General features: G+C 35.7%; 1 protein-coding gene and 1 long non-coding RNA gene across 3 annotated transcripts; one reads left to right on the top strand and one right to left on the bottom strand.

Moving 5' to 3' along the window:
- Positions 1-2,172: 2,172 nt before the first annotated feature.
- On the bottom strand, positions 2,173-5,944 carry LOC142524262 (uncharacterized). The gene is made up of 8 exons (XM_075628157.1): positions 5,733-5,944; positions 5,534-5,589; positions 4,708-4,870; positions 4,521-4,609; positions 4,080-4,212; positions 3,386-3,478; positions 2,910-3,012; positions 2,173-2,797 (listed from the first exon to the last, which is right to left on the bottom strand). The coding sequence occupies exons 1-8, from the start codon at positions 5,901-5,903 to the stop codon at positions 2,463-2,465; spliced, it is 1,143 nt and encodes a 380-aa protein (XP_075484272.1). The 5' UTR covers positions 5,904-5,944; the 3' UTR covers positions 2,173-2,462.
- Positions 5,945-6,194: 250 nt separating this feature from the next.
- On the top strand, positions 6,195-10,194 carry LOC142524263 (uncharacterized). 2 transcript variants are annotated; one of them, XR_012814861.1, is made up of 3 exons: positions 6,195-6,334; positions 6,705-8,727; positions 9,099-10,194. It is a non-coding gene; the product is annotated as an uncharacterized LOC142524263 (long non-coding RNA). The 2 variants fall into 2 exon arrangements; XR_012814860.1 differs by lacking the exon at positions 9,099-10,194 and having other exon boundaries at positions 6,705-8,929.
- Positions 10,195-17,154: the final 6,960 nt, after the last annotated feature.

Consider the following 17,154-nt stretch of genomic DNA (forward strand, 5'->3'; position numbering starts at 1 on the left):
GAATTTTAAGCTATATTGTTGAATCTTGAAAAAAATAGCTGATGTAAAATGAATTACCTGCCACAAGTTCGGATTCTTCGAGAAATCCTTAGGCTATTTTCAGTGAAAAAATAAGTTTCAGTTGAGGTACGCATGAACCGTTTTCATTACAACGTCTATAATGATGTTGAATGGCATTGAGTATTTTGTAATGAGTTGTGGCGTGACTTATGTGTTTTATGTGAATGATGTGATTGCATCACACATTTTTGCTGAGTTAAAATGCTAAGTTGAGAGTTTATCCTTGTTTGTATCCTTCGTAAATAAAATAGAAAAGCTTTTTATTTTTGGAAAGAATAATTGGTATATTCATCGACTGATCATATTAATTATAGTGCATTGCATTTCGAGTTAAAATATTAATCATATTATCCTGATTACTGAATGAGGACTGACCGAATCGCTCCCGGACCCTCGACACTATGTGCATGGATGAACGACGACTTGATGTTGCATTGCTGCGTTCTTGGCACGGGTGGCCACTCTTCCTGTTGTTGATGTGATTCATTTGGACTCCGTTTGGTAACATTATTTCGTCGTTACCTTACACGTATTGCATTGAATTTCATTGCGTTTTATTGAATTTAACTTGATTTTTTTTATGACAGTTATAATTGTCATAATTTTACTGCTTCGTCATAATAGGTCCGACCCCTCTTTTTTGTTTTTATGTTGATGCTTCTGGTATTGCGTCAAGTAGTGGTGCTCAATAGTTGAGTTGTCGTAGAGAGTTCCCAGATATATATTATAATATCGAGTCATATGTTTGCCGGGGAGATGCCACGAGTGGCTGTACTGATATTTTTACAATGTTTTGGATTGACATTTGTGTGACCGGACCTTGCCGACTTTGTATATGTTTAGTCCTAGCCAATGTGACTATAGTTTTGTGGATTGATGACATGAATTTATTTCAAGTATATAAATGTTGTTTGTGTTGTTTGGAAATTTTTAGGATGTCCTACTTATGGAGAGGTTATGCCGAAATTTCTATTTGCCCAAAATAATTTTTTAAATCCTTTTCACTGTTTACGTTAATGAATTCTTGTTGTTTCGATATCAAACGCTAATCAGGAGCACGACCCCCACACAAATCTCCCACGTTTATCTTATCAACTTTTGAGTAAGATTTTATGGGGTTAGATAAGCTCTTATCTATCCATTAGATTCTAAAACCTTCTAGAATTTTCCTTGGGTGATTTGACCTATTAGAAAATCCATTAATCAATGTTTGACTATGAAAATCTAAGTTTATCAATCAAACAATCTAAGATTGCGGTTCTTCGTAATCTCGATCAACGATCAGGCATCGCTGATGTAAAGAAGTTACAAAACTCGTTATTATGCTGCAAAGTAAAAAATTTGAAAATCAATATTTTCACTGATTCGTTTTTGACAATTTTTTATTTTTGAACTCCTCAAAATTATGGCAGTTTCACTATCCTAAAAAAATTAGCAGGCATGCTAAATCTAATAACTTCTAAATATGACATCAACTTAAAATGTCTTTATAAACCATATGTTTGATCTCTATCGAACTAAACTATCAAATTCAAATCCTTGAATTTGACAATCTCAAGAAGAACACAAAATATAATATTTGTGTTACCTTTAATGGTTGAATAATATAATTAATTGTGAGTTCACAAATTATATGATTTTGAGACAACATTTATCTTTTATACGAGCTTATTTTATTTGCCTCGTTTTGTGTTTCAACCCCTTGATCACTAGAACATCGAACTTAGTTCTGACTGCACCAATTGAATCATGGTAAGAGTGTTTAATAACATCGCCTCATGATTCCTTAGGTTTCATCGATAGTACGTGCAAGAACAAGTAGGTTATAGTTAGCGTACAATGTGGTCACTTCAACTGATATATCCCGATCGAATTTACAATCATTGGTTTATTGAGAGTTGTATATGAATTCGATAACGATGTGATGTAGACTAATCATAATGGCATTGTTTGCAACTAGATAAATATTTTTCCCTAAAAGCATAACTCATACTTTGTCCAGAGATTTTTGCTCTATAACTCATCAAATCATATAGGATATCAACACCGGTTTGTGAAAGTGAATCCTTGACTATAAAGCATCGGCTCCTGCATATGTCAAAAAATGCACGCAATCTCGTTACATGATGACCCTCACATGGTCGGTAAATGAAGTCAAAAGTTCAGCACTAGTATGCAGAGCCTTTATGTATCACATAAACACAATCATAAATCGAATTCAATCAATAGATGACACCAACCAATGGACGTTCATGTTCTTGGAGCAAAATCTTGGTCAAATTCAAAGACCTCGACGACTAAAATGTGAAAAGGCAAGAATAACCTCGTGTAATGCTTCATGATTTTCACTGATGCCCTGCCATACTAGTCCTGGAGTGGTCGTTTTCTATATGAACAAATACTTATGTTGTGCCCTTTTTCTCCAAAGAGATAGCATGTACTAGCCCTTTTAGAGAGGAAGAATCTTCATTCACAGTAACAGTCGATTCTACTTCAGTCAGATGTGGGCAAGTTCTCCTGTTATGACCACTTTGACCACAAATCTTGCAATGGTGAATCTTTTGTGCTAGGATTTGTTGGTCACTTGTTTTAGATCTTCGACACGTTCTTCTGTTATGTCCCTTCTCGCCACACAAACGGCATCTGAACTGTCTAAGTGCAACTTTGACCGTAGCCTGCGGACAATAGTTTCTCCTGTGACCCTCAGATCCACAATTATGGCAGTAAAATTTTACCCCTGCAAAAAGAATATTTATTGATCATAAAAAAGAAACATAGAACTATGAGCTGAATTGAATTCGGTGAAAGTTGATAGAAGGAAAAAAAACAAAGAAAGAAATAGAGCCGACCTTTCATTGCAATGCTTCTCTTGTGCCGATTCTCTGGATCACGAAAGTAGTTTTTCATAGATTCAGAAGCTCGCTTTCTTGCAGCACCAGTCCCCTTGGTTTTCTGCACAAGTAAATAAAGATGTTCCTTTAGAAATAATAATAGATTAAAGCAAATATTAAATGGGAATAAAATCATTCGCAGAGTTATTCACAGCAAAAAAGGGTTCAAGTTGTTCACGTAAGTAGTTACATAAACTAAAATAATTTATTCGAACGAAAGTAGTTTACAGTTCGAAGTTAGGTTCTTTAGAGGAAAAATCAGCATGGAGCAAAAAGATGACAAGAGGGTAAATGTTATGCAGGATGAACTTGCCATGATCCATGATATGCACGAATTTTGAAATATCAGGTTTGGGAGAGAGAATGGAGAAAGTAGGCAACATTAGTTATTTCAAAAAAAAAAATGTAAATTTAGTAAGAATTTCAGCAGAAACCTTGATAGACGCCGCTCGTTGGGCACGTAGCATAGGATCACCGTGAATTAGCTTCATCCTGTTACTAAATATACCAGTTTTCGCGTTTAGGCTCTGCAAGCATCAACTAAACATAAAGATTAAACTTACGATCTGGCAAACTTTATTAGAAAAATCGTGTATTGATCTGTGATCAAATACTTACGCAACCATAAGGACACAAAGAACTAAACATCAACAAAATTTGTTTAAAATGGAAAATAACAGAAAGGGAAAAAGAGTATAGGTATGAGAATATGGGTATGAGCGACTGGTGTTTTATAAAAGTGATAAAATGATAGAAACCGTACAACTTTGGCAGTCAAAGCACGACATTCAATTACAGAGAGCGCAATTGACAATGAGAGAAGTGAATATTTTCGTAGTGATTGTATGAGAGAAATGCTTGGAGTTAAGGAGACTAGTTTTATGCTGAAATCCATATGCCACCTCAAAGATTAGATTAGTTATGTTTTCTTGAGCTAGATTAGTAGCTTCTAACACATTCTAAACCGTTTCAAATAAAAATAACAATAAAATACAAAACCAGGCATTCTAAGAATTGAAATGAAGATATTATAACAAGAAAATCGAACATTGAATATCTCATATGGAAGAATGCAACAAAGAGGATGAAAATATACTGTACAGAGGTCCAAGAAAAAGGTCAACTAACTTTTAAGGTTTTACTGATCTTCAAACTGACTTCGGGAGGAGTCGGGAGATAAACTCTCTTTGTTTTCCTTCTTACATCTAGCTTTATATCCAAGTTGTCAACTTCATCGTCTTCCTTAACTTTTAGCGGAGAACTGGAAATGCATTCACATTAACTAGAACTACTTAGAACAAAAATTTGAAAATGTGAATTCTAACTTCTTAAAGAGTACAAGCAAATCAAAAAACCATGGCAACAGAAATCATCAAGTGACTAACATAAGCAAGAGGAATCAATCTTCCGAAAATGGGTTAAATTCTAATTTCACTTGATCAAGTCGAGCACAAGCATATTGTGTTTCAGATTGAATTGAATCATGCATGATTCATCAATCATCTGTACATAAACAATGGCCAAGTACACGTAATTGGTGGAGGATAGTAAAAAATAGTAGTCACATACATTAAGCGGGCTTTCTCCCAAGGTTTTTCATCAATGTACTCTTCCCAGATAACACAATCACCAAGGCACTGATGGCAAGTGACTATACCCTGTTACAAATTGACAATACAGTTGACCACATAAATAATTTGTGCTGGGGATTGCTAACGTTTGTAACATATGTGAGTAAATAAAAAAAATCATTTACCTTCCCATTACATTTCAAACAATCTGATCGTGACCTTTCTACTCCACATTCGGTACATGGAGTATAACCTCTTCCCCGGCAAATCGGGCAAGGTAATTCTCGAATATATTGTCCATTTGGACCAAACCATGACCTTGGTTTGGATGTAACAGAAGTAACCTTCCTACATCAGAAATAATAAAAACACTATGATATAATCACGAAGGTGGAAGTGACGTCCCCATGAACTCCATTAACATTCGATGCCAAAGGTTCGGGATTTAAATCTCTTGGTATAACAAATTCTTGCCTTGAGGGCCTTGATCCGTTCATGGATTACAAATTCCTATCTGCCAAATTAGAAAATAACTATATTGATTTATTTAAATGAAATCTATTTCATTTTCAAACAAATCTAATGTTATAAACACCATGAATGTGTATTGCATAAGCAAAGCATCAACTACAGTTACAAGCATCCCATGAAAATTTACAGTTCCAAAATTTTCTTATTATACCTTTAGGCTCCATGCGTGATTAGATAACAACAGAGAACGAACATGCCATAATTCGGAACGAACTCCGAAAATAACACAAGAAATATTCCATGGCGATATTCTCCTTGCTTACAAAATACATAAATTTTACTAAACAATGCCCAACAAGAAATATAATTACAGTAATTCAAAAATCTCACTCACCCGATACCTTAAGATAACAAGCGTTCTTTTCGATTAAAAAAAAAAATTATCTTGTACAATGATAAGAAAATACATGTAGAAAATGCAAAATCAAGAACGACCAAGATTGAGAAAGAGGAAATAAAACACCAAGAATTTGGCAAAACCTTGATAGCAAATCAGAAGACAATCCAAACAATTCTTCGGAAGGATCATAGCCCAACTGTAACAACATAACCACAAATCATTATAACAAAAAAAACAAGAGAAAATACAAACAAAAGAACACATGCACTGCAAGAACACGAGTTGCAAGATTTTTTTTCTGAAAGCCATCATGCTTGTTTTACGGGTGTAAGTATTTACGTGTGCTTTTTCAGGGGAAGAAGAATTATCATCATGGCTGGATGAAACATGGGAAGAAATAAAAGTCGAGAGTCTCCTGGAATGTGGCAAAATCCAGTAGCGGCGATTTGCGCGGTTTGGCCTCCATTGAGAGACTATAAGCCGGAGCGATGAGGACCATAAAGAAGACATTTTTGTGACATTCGAGTAAAGAGTAGAGCTAAAGAAGATTACTCGACTTCCATGGATGGATTAGATTGCTCAAAGGTAACTGACAGGGGTGATGAATTTTTGTGTGGCGCAGAAGAGACCTGCATTTGAAGATGAAATGCGGGGCCCTTAAATCGAGAATGGATAAAGCGAAATTTACGTGGCGAAATATAAAAAACCCATATAAGGGTATAACTATTTTCATATGATACATATGTCTATATATATTATTGAATAAACATGATTTAATTCGGGAAGAATCTCGATCGAAAACCCAAATGAATCGTCCTCTTATAAATCCACCACCACATCCGTGATCCACCCCAAATTATGTTCACCAGAAGAAAGGAAAAACGCCTCTTTGTCGGTAAAGATTCTAAATAACAACGTCAACAGCGAGAGAGGTTTTCCTGGTAAATATTATTGTTTAATTTTCTGGGTTTATGTTCTTGTTTAACGATAAAGATTTGATTTTGGCTTGTGGGTTTTGGTGGGGCAGCTTCTTTCACCTCTTTCAAGTCTCTTTTGTTTTATTTGGAGATTCATTTTTGCGTGTCTATAACATCTGATTCTAATTTGGTTTTTTGTCTTTACTTGCTTTCGTTCTTTTTTTTTTGGGGGGTAATTTTCTACACATATCCTTTAGATTTGATTGGGTGTGTTTTAGCATCAGAATGTTATGCAGGTGGATCGTTCTGGTTTAGACGTTTAGTGTTGCTAATTTTTCTATGAGATTTCATTATATAGACATCAGTCATTTCACATTCATGTGCTTTTTCATAGGCCATGCAACCAATTTGGGGACTGTTGTTTGAGGTTGTTATTGGTAATTTTGCTTGAACTTTGTGTGGCTGAAGCTGCATTTGGCTATGTTGCGCCTCCCGGTGCATGCATACCCCCATTGGATGGGGAAAGTGTACCGTGTCTTGGTGTCCAGGTGTAGCAATGTGTTAGCCGGCTGAAGCTTGTTTTGATTCTTTCCCGTAAGTGTTGAGAAGCCAAAAGAAGAGTAATCATGAAATCATCTGAATGAAGGCCTTCTGCCTACTCATTGAGCTGACAAAAATGGAATAGATTCCCAAATTCATGCACATCGATTGTTGAGTGGTACCAGTATTTCATGTCATTGAGCATGGGCTCGATATTTCCATCGTAAGATTTTGTTAGTCTGTTAGATTTGTTCTATTTCATGTCTTGTGTATCTTTTCATGACCCTTTCAAAATAAAAATGTAAATTCATGTCGCCTTGTGGAGTCACTACCTGATCTTTGTGATAAATCAGGAATTTCTCCATTTTTCGGTTTGCTATCCATTATTCTCTGTACATGAGTTCTGTGGTACAATATATGATATACATGGTGTTTTTTACCCAATATAGTGTGGTCATGGCCCTTGATTCCTTAAAACAGGGTGTGGAAGGAGGGGCGAGCGTTACTCCTGGTAGAATTATTCGTATTTTGGCTTTCGACATTTTTCAAGCCCTTGATGGTTCTATCCACTTCTTCAATCTCAGTAATCCTTTATTTCTCTTCAATTATTGTTGTATAATTTGACACTTGTTATGAATTTTCATTAATAGTTTGTTAAGATTTGATGATTAAAGGTGTTCAGAACAAACTCATAAATGTGGATGAGACCATATATGTCACCTTCACAAATACAGAGTTATTTTGTTGACAAGCTATTGTTCGACGTAAGTTTCGGCCAACCCTGTTTCTGCAACAACCATCCATAGGCACCAAGAAGGGAAAATTTACCCTCATCATGAGTTCTTGAGTCGTAGGGAGAAGGGACTCTATTTTAGATGTGCAGAGCCATTACACGTTCTCCACAAATGTGCATATAAATCGATGTGGGTGACTGTTTTGGCTGAAGATTTGGAGGAGGCAAAGGAGCAGAGGGAAGCAGAGGAACAGCCAGAAATTCATGCGGCTTAATCTGGTACTTTGGAGCTCACCCTTCTTTTAATCTCCTTCACACACGTGCGCCCGATTTTTTGTTCCATCTAGTGTGTAAATGATTTGTGATAAGCTTTAAGCCCTTAACAGAACCCTTCAAGATTAATTTTCTTCGTTGTGAGGATATCCAACTTTAAATGGCTTTGCAGAAACAACCAATAAACATATTTTTTTCATCCCTTAGGATAATGGGAAAACCTATAGGAAAAGTGTCTTACCTCTTTGTTAGTAATGGGACCAGGCTGTATAAATTTCCTTTATGTTTTTGATAGGCAATAGGAATTCAGGCTGGCTTTTGTGCAATAAGTTGCTATGGTTTTTTCAAGCTTGATTTTTGGAAATTACTTTTTTACTGAATTTTAAAATTTCAAAGTAATCATATACCACGTCATTTCCTGTTGACTGGTATCAGTAGCTATAGTTCAAATTATCAAGTTGAGAATTGCAGCCAGCCATGATGTACTATACTAATCTGTTTACCTTTTTCAGTAGACTGTAACGTTTGGCCAATGTTTTGAAAATGTTTCATGTTATGGATTGTTTTTGTTAATGGTGTTAGCTACATAGGTTGGCCACAGTGAAGGTGATTTTACCATTGTTACCAGATTTTGACTCACTAAAAAAGAAATGAATTTAGTTTTCGAATCCGGCCTCAACTATGTACGCAAGAAAATAAAACAAATAGGTCTTGAGTAAATTTATCGAAGTTCTGGGAGAAATATCGTTGAACTAAGTATCATGTAGAGAACGGCCCGTTATCGCACGAATGGGATACTCTCAAGGAAGAATTCAGTTTTTTTTGGGTTATGTTTTACTTATTTTATTTTACAAAACTGTGGAATTGACAGGTAAAAATTCGGATTTCAATCTGCAATCTGATTCTTGATTGGCCTCAATGTGTATCTACCAAGGATTTCGATCTTTTGGCGTGATCTTCCCCACCTAAGTATCAGTATAACTTGAATTATTATACTGAAGTTGAACAACTTTGTATTGAATTTCTTTAATATGCACTGGGTAGTATAGTTATAACCAAGTTGGCAATCTTAATCTTGGTTTACCTGTAGTGACTTCCTATGCCTTTGTCTATGTTTCGACCATTATGAACATGCCATACACGCACAAACACACGAAAAATTTATGTTAAATTCTTTGGTTTTGGTGATATCAAACTATAATTCATTGCATTAGAACAAGTTGCCACTATTCGTGTATTTAGGTACTCGATTGTTCTGTAAAAAACAAAGAGTAACACACTACCGGTATTCATAAGATGGGTAAATGTTCACAAGCTATTTAGTCTCTCTACCGGTAATACTACTCAATTAGTTGCACTAGAATAATCTGTCACTTGACTGGACCGTTCAGAGCTATGCTAAAGTAACACTCTACCTGAATAGGTAAAGATATTTGTGAAAGTCAACAAACCAATCGATAGCTTATAATAGAAATATTGTACATATCCTACTAACTCTCATCTGACATAAGATACTTCATCAGTCCGTCGTCTGACAGCTTTTGTACGAATAGGACTTTTAAAAGCACAAAAGCAGGAAAAACATTAAAGAACATTTAATGAAAGCTACATCACGTAATCACTCACGTAATAGTGATGTGTCCATATTGTTGGATTACAATACAAAGAGTCGTTGAACGAAAACAAAAAAGACTCTGGTGCCATATATAGAGAATGCAAACAAGAATTCTATAAACAGAGATATATTCGAAGCAACAATTTCAAAACAAGGAAGGCTTGCACACTTAAAAAATTTATGAGCACAACTCACATATATCATATACTACTCACCAGCTCCTTCTTCAAGATATTATCAAATCTACAAGGATCACTCAGAGCTTGAAAAAAACTACTCAATCATTTCCTGTCAGAAACAGTTCGATGAGTTGCAAACATATTGAATTCTAGGATTAATTCTTTTTTATATCTATGGTGTTTTGGTTAATTGACTGAAAGTCTCAAACATTGAAATAGTTAGTAAGATTTTCAACTTAACCAGTGGATAAGATCTAAGATTAAAGCGGAGTGTTACAAAAGATTTGTAAAACCAAAGTCTTCTAGTGAATTCCTTCTTATGTGGAAGAAGAGAAGATGTAGAAGGATTTTACCTTCAAATTTCGATATATTTTGTATCATTTACTCTACCGCTTATTCATTTCGTTGACTATCTACATTTAGGTATATAGTAATCAAAGGAATCATCGGACTGTTCTTTCACAATTTTTTGTTTGTCTAACCGTTTCTTTGGAATTGAGAAAACTATCTTGTATAGCTAACACTATAAGACTGTTAAAAAAATTAAAAAAAGAGTTTATTCGCCGTCTGTAAGCACATTAGCCATCTTAACAATGTACATTATTCAATTTATCTGCCAACAGATACCAAGTTTTTTCAGACCTAAGCTTCTAAATAACAAAAGAAGAGGTGAATACTAGGAAACTTGTGAGACAGGGAAACCTTGGGTATATGATCACTTTCATGACATAAAATAATCACCCTTTTTTAATTATTTTGGACTCAATCCCTTGACATATCTTAGTTACATTAACCTCAATTAGGTATATTTATTGACTTATACAGCTCGTCATATTTCGTGTATGAATATATTAATAGACTTGTTAAAGGGTTATCCATATATATATATATAAAGTAGGTCTCTTCTTGCAAGACGGTCTCACGAATCTTTATCTGTGAGACGGGCAAACCTTACCGATATTTACAATAAAAAGTAATACTATTAGCATAAAAAGTAATATTTTTTTCATGGATGACCCAAATAAGAGATTAGTCTCACAAATACGACTCGTGAGATCGTCTCACATAAATTTTTGTCATATATATAAGAAGTCGTCGTTACATGCAAAATAGTCAATTCTTGTTTTTATATCAGCACTTGTTTACTTATTTAACTTGGTTTTGTTTACAATACAGTCTAAGTGCATTCTATTCTGCAAGTTGTAAAGATTTATAGCTTTAATTAATTTCAGTTCTCTATGCGAAAACAATAATTATGCTTGGAACAGTGTTAGGGGGTGGTAGTATAATTATTGTGGATTTATAGAATTTTTAATTTCTCATGATGTCATATTTTGATAATCGATATGAAAATTATATTTATTTATGTTTGTGAGACAGGTATCATGAAAAACAATAATTTTAATATTAAAAATAATATTTTTTCATGAAATTTACCGAGTTGGAAAAGTTTTGTGGATATTTATTATCAGCATAAATATATTAAATCCTAAAAATCATATTCAACATTAATATCTAATAATGACAAATTAATTGTCAAAACAGAATACCACTTGCCATTAAATTATGGAATATTAAAAGGTTCCTAATAATCTTACTCGCTATAATTTAATTAATCTGACAGTAAATTTAAGCACCGCCCTTAATTTTTATTAAAAAAAAGATTTAATTGTTTAAAAGTGCTTGATTTTTTGATTAATAGTCGTTAGGATAATGATACACATTTTCAATTAGATCGACATCTACAATAAACTTCCAATTATACCAAATTATTTGCTGTGGGAAAAAAATGCATTCCACTGAAAAATAAATTAATAAGATTAGATGATGTCATAAATTCCATTTAAACTACAATTTTTATATATTAGTATACTTCTTTTATATATGTTAGCTAGTATATTTGGGTATTCCAATAAGCGTGTTTTAGGTGTTTTACGTTTCTTTGTTTGACCAACTACTATAAATAGTAGCTTGCTTGTTCTTTGTAAATAGTTAGTGCAAATACAGAATAAGATTTCCGGTTCATATCTTGCACACTCTAACATGGTATCAGAGCATGTGATCGATCACTTCTGATGAAAGATTGCAGATTATCAATTGAAATGCAGACAATATCTAGCTCAGCTTGCTGCAATTCTTGTAGTGTTAACTGCAATCCTTTTTCCTTTGAAGTAAAATCGAGATCTAGCTCGCGATTGGATTTTTTTTCAGCAAATCCGTGCTTGATTGAGTTCTTACATTTGTAGCTGATTGCAATTGATTCAATTTCTCTGTAATGGCAACCATTACCGCTTTCAATGATCCGTTGTTTCTGCATCCTTCGGACATGCCAGGGATGAATTTGGTGAATGAGCAACTTCTGGGCGTTGAGAATTACGGCATCTGGAGTCGAGCTATGATAATTGCTTTACGAGCTAAAAACAAAATCAGTTTATCGATGGATCATATCCACGACCTGAATCTGGCCATGCGACTTTGAATCAGTGGGAGCGCTGTAATGCTCTGGTTTTATCATGGATCATGAATGCTGTGTCCAAAGAGATTTTTAGCGGTATTGTTTATTCCATTGATGCTTCCGTGGTGTGGTCGGATTTGAAAGAGCAATTTGACAAGGTAAACGATTCTCGGATTTTCTCCATTCATCGGGATATTAGTCGCTTGGTTCAAGGAAGTAATACTATATCTGTGTATTATTCGAAACTAAAGCATCTTTGGGATGAGTATTCCTCCTTAGTCACTCTCCCGTCTTGTGAATGTGACACTGCTAGGCAGTATTTGAAGCATGACCAACAGCAAAAGTTACTGCAATTTCTTATAGGATTGAATGAGAGCTACATGTCCATTCGTAGCCAAATCCTTATGATGGATCCTCTACCGAGTGTTGGACAAGCTTTTTCCATTTTATCACAAGAGGAATCACATCGGTCTTTGGTTCCCATAGATGTTCAGCCAGCTTCTGTCTTTTATTCTTCACAACATAAATCTGAGGCACCTAAGAAGTCTAAGATTCTGCATTCCAATTCCAATTATTGTGAGCATTGCAACTGGACAGGGCATACTAAAGCTACCTGTTATAAATTAGTTGGCTATCCTCCTTGGCATCGTCTTTATGAGCAAAATTCTCGTTCTGATAATAAGAAAAATTTCAGAGGATATGGGAAATCAAGGAAACCAGCTATGACTGCCAATTTAGCAGAGGATTCTCCATCTAATACTGACGAGTCATCCAATACTAAGCCCATTGCTTCAGTGTTTACTTCAGCCCAGTATGAGAAAATCATGAAGTTATTGGGGGCTAATACCATTCATCATCTTGATGCTCCGGTTGCTAACATGGCAGGTAATATGCTGAAGTATTGTGATGATTGGATCATTGACACTGGTGCAAATGAACACATGACAGGTTGTTCTTCTATTTTGCAATGTGCTAAGTCCATGGCAGACTCCTCTAGTTCTGTCCGACTGCCAAATGGTAGCAAACTCGTTATTAGCCATGTTGGTTCAGTTAGGATATCACCAACTCTTACCCTTTCTCATGTGCTTTACATTCCTCATTTTCATTTCAATCTTTTATCTGTCTCTAAGTTCACCAAAACTCATAATTGCTTCGTCATATTTTTTCCACGATTTTGTATATTTCAGGACCTAACGAATGGGAAGATAATTGGGATTGGTAAAGAGAGAAATGGGTTATATCACCTCACGAATCATCTGCTTCAGCCAACAAATACAGAACCTACTGAGTATCCACCTTCATTTTTCAATTCTCGTTGTAATACTTTACATGTTCAGGGTAGTCTTGTTGTTCCCAAGAGTTCTATTGATTGTGATGTTTGGCATAAGAGATTAGGTCATATGTCAGTTTCTCGAATGTCTTTGTTACCTTTTTTAACCAATAAATTGTCCTTGGGACATTGGACAATCTGCCCACAATCTAAACAAACAAAGTTGGTGTTTCCCAAAATGAGTGTTTCAAAATCTTTGCATCCTTTTCAGCTTATACACATTGACATATGGGATCCTTTTCAAACACCTACATATAATGGGGAGAGATATTTCCTAACTATTGTTGATGATTTTTCCCGGGGTACTTGGGCATTTCTTATGCAGTCAAAACTTGATGTCCTTCGTCTACTCAAGAATTTTTTTGCTCTCGTCACACGCCAATTTTCAACTAAAGTTCAATCTATTCGAAGTGATAATGCTGCTGATTTCTTCAAAACCGAATGCCGAGAGTTTTTCTCATCTCTTGGTGTGATTCATTTCAGCTCTTGCCCATATACACCTCAACAAAATGGGGTAGTAGAACGCAAACACAGACATATTCTTGACATAGCAAGAGCTTTGCGATTTCAAGCTTCTTTACCTCTTTGTTTTTTTGGAGATTGTGTTTTAGCTGCTGTTTATCTTATCAACAGAACACCTACCCCATTACTGTCCAATAAAACTCCTTTTGAGTCTTTGTTTCATAAAGCTCCTTCTTACAACCATTTACGAACATTCGGTTGTCTTTGTTATGTCACATCATCACATATTGATCACAAATTTTCTGCTCGTGCGACAGCATGTGTTTTCCTAGGATATTCAAATGTACAAAAAGGATATAAGGTCATGAATCTTGAAAATAGGAAGGTCACTACTTCCAGAGATGTTGTTTTTCATGAGGCCATATTTCCTTTTGCTAGCCAACCATCTGTTGTTCCTCCTTTTTCACATCATGTTCCTAGTCCAGAGTTTTCTGACTTTTTTCAACCTGTCCCTAAGTCTTCTCCTTTACAGACACATGATCCGAATGTTTTTCCGACTTTACGGCGTTCATCTAGGACACGAGTCGTCCCTAGTTGGACCAAAGATTACTCTTGTTCTACATTTCCTCAGAGTCATGCTTCTCAATGTGTGTACCCTTTATCCAATCATCCTATTCCAAAATTTCGCCTCCTTACCAGCATTTTGTGGCTGCTCTTTCTTCTATCCGTGAACCTCATTCTTATCATGAGGCCAGTTCAGGATCCTAGATGGAAATCAGCCATGGACTTGGAACTTGCTGCTTTGGAATCGAATCATACTTGGGACATTGTTGATCTTCCATTAAATGTTAAACCTATTGGATGTCGTTGGGTTTACAAGGTTAAACACAACTCTGATGGGTCAGTAGCCAAGTTCAAAGCTCGTCTTGTTGCGAAGGGTTACACTCAGCAACCAGGAGTAGATTTTCATGATACTTTCTCGCCTACCGCCAAAATTGTCACCATTCGGTGCTTATTAAGCTTGGCAGCTGCTTTTCACTGGCCTCTTACACAAATGGATGTGGCCATTGCATTTATTCAAGGTGATCTAGATGAAGAGATTCTCATGTCATTGCCGCTTGGTTATCATATTCAAAATAAACATAAGGTGTGTCGTCTCCGCAAATCTTTATATGGACTTAAGCAAGCGTCTAGACAATGGAATCTCAAGTTTGCTGGAATTATGACTGCTGCAGGATACATACAATCTCAGCATGATCATTCATTGTTTGTTAAAAAGAGTTCCGAACATATTGTGCTTCTTGTTGTATACGTTGATGACATCGTGATTACAGGGAGTAATGAGGATATGATCAATGATTTGAAGCGTTTTTTGCATTCTCAGCTACAAATCCGGGATCTCGGTCGATTGAAATATTTTTTAAGGCATTGAGGTAGCTCATTCCCCAGCTGGTCTATTTCTTAATCAACACAAATATGCATTAGAACTTATTGAGGATACGGGTGTTTCTGGCAGCAAACCCTTTGATACTCCAATGGAGCAACACATCAAATTGACCAATGTGGAATTAGACTCCATCATCAATAACTCTTCTACTACATCAACTACTGATCCCCTTCTTCCTGATCGTGATGTCTATCAAAGGTTGGTAGGACGCTTGATATATCTTACCATTACACGTCCAGATATTTGTTATGTTGTGCAGCACCCTAAGTCAGTTCATGCATTCTCCAAAGAAGTCTCAGATGGATGCTGCTATTCGTGTGGTAAAGTATTTGAAAGGTTCTCCTGGCTTGGGGATTTTATTGTCTTCACAGAACTCCTTCACACTCTCTGCCTATTGTGATTCTGACTGGGCTTCGTGCCCCATGTCTCGACGATCATTGACTGGTTTTTGCATTCAACTTGGCACCTCCTTGATTTCCTGGCGCACCAAGAAACAAAATACCATCTCACGTTCCTCAACCGAAGCTGAATATCGTGCTATGGTGGCTACAACTTGTGAGATTGTATGGATTCGTGGTATCCTCACTGACATGGGTCTTGCTCTACCTAGTCCAGCACGTTTGTTTTGCGACAACAAAGCTGCTCTTCACATTGCTGCCAACCCCATGTATCATGAACGCACTAAGCATATTGAAATTGATTGTCATTTGATCCGAGAAACGCTCAAGTTGGGAATTATTCAAACAGCTCATATCTCTACGGCTCATCAACTTGCTGATGTTTTCACGAAAAGTTTGAGCAAAGATCACCATCATTTTTTACTGTCCAAGCCTGGTCTTTATAATTTGTACCAAGCTTGAAGGGGGTGTGTTAGCTAGTATATTTGGGTATTCCAATAAGCGTGTTTTAGGTGTTTTACGTTTCTTTGTTTGACCAACTACTATAAATAGTAGCTTGCTTGTTCTTTGTAAATAGTTAGTGCAAATACAGAATAAGATTTCCAGTTCATATCTTGCACACTCTAACATATATCACTTTTAGTAAAGACCCGAAATCTTGCAACGGGAAGACCAGTATATGTCATAGAAAGTTTCAGCTCATTTTGACACAACGTTTTCGAGTTCCATGCAACTATAATCTTGGAAACTTGAATAATCATTTTCCCTCATTATTGACCATTTATCACAATTTTATTTACTAATTTAAATCACAATAAATCATCCATTAAATCACCTATATTAAGAGCAAAATAATGATAATTAATAGAAGGTTAATTACCATGAACAGGTGTTTTAAATTTGAGGTTAATGGTCATGAATAGGTGTTATTAAGAGGAGGTTAATGATCATGAATAATGACATTTAAGGTGAGATAAATGACATTGAATGGAGTGAACCTTCACCTTATCCCTTGGAGGCCTCTATATAGATGCTCTGGTTTAGTGTAAAATTACACCAAAAATCCTCCCAAATCGCTCATAAGTCTCGACTACTTCAAGCAAAGAGAAGAGGCTACATTGGGCCATTGTATTGCTGTCAATGTGCTGCCCAAATCTTTACCGAGGTGCTGCCAGTGTTCGACCCAAGTTTTACACAAGTATCGGTTAAGTTCGAATCGTACATTTGAACCAAGCGTAAGTGGACTTTTGCTATGTATTTCTTTGTAACTTAAACTTTGTATAAGTATTTCATGACATGTTTGTATGTGTGTCAAACCATTTTCGAAAATGCTATTATATATTTCATAAAATCTCGATCGATGAACGATATGTTCCTTCTATTTCCGATATTATTGGATTCCGCTGAAGTCA

Source organism: Primulina tabacum, chromosome 14 (assembly GCF_025594145.1).
Source record: "Primulina tabacum isolate GXHZ01 chromosome 14, ASM2559414v2, whole genome shotgun sequence".
Classification (NCBI taxonomy): Eukaryota; Viridiplantae; Streptophyta; class Magnoliopsida; order Lamiales; family Gesneriaceae; genus Primulina; species Primulina tabacum.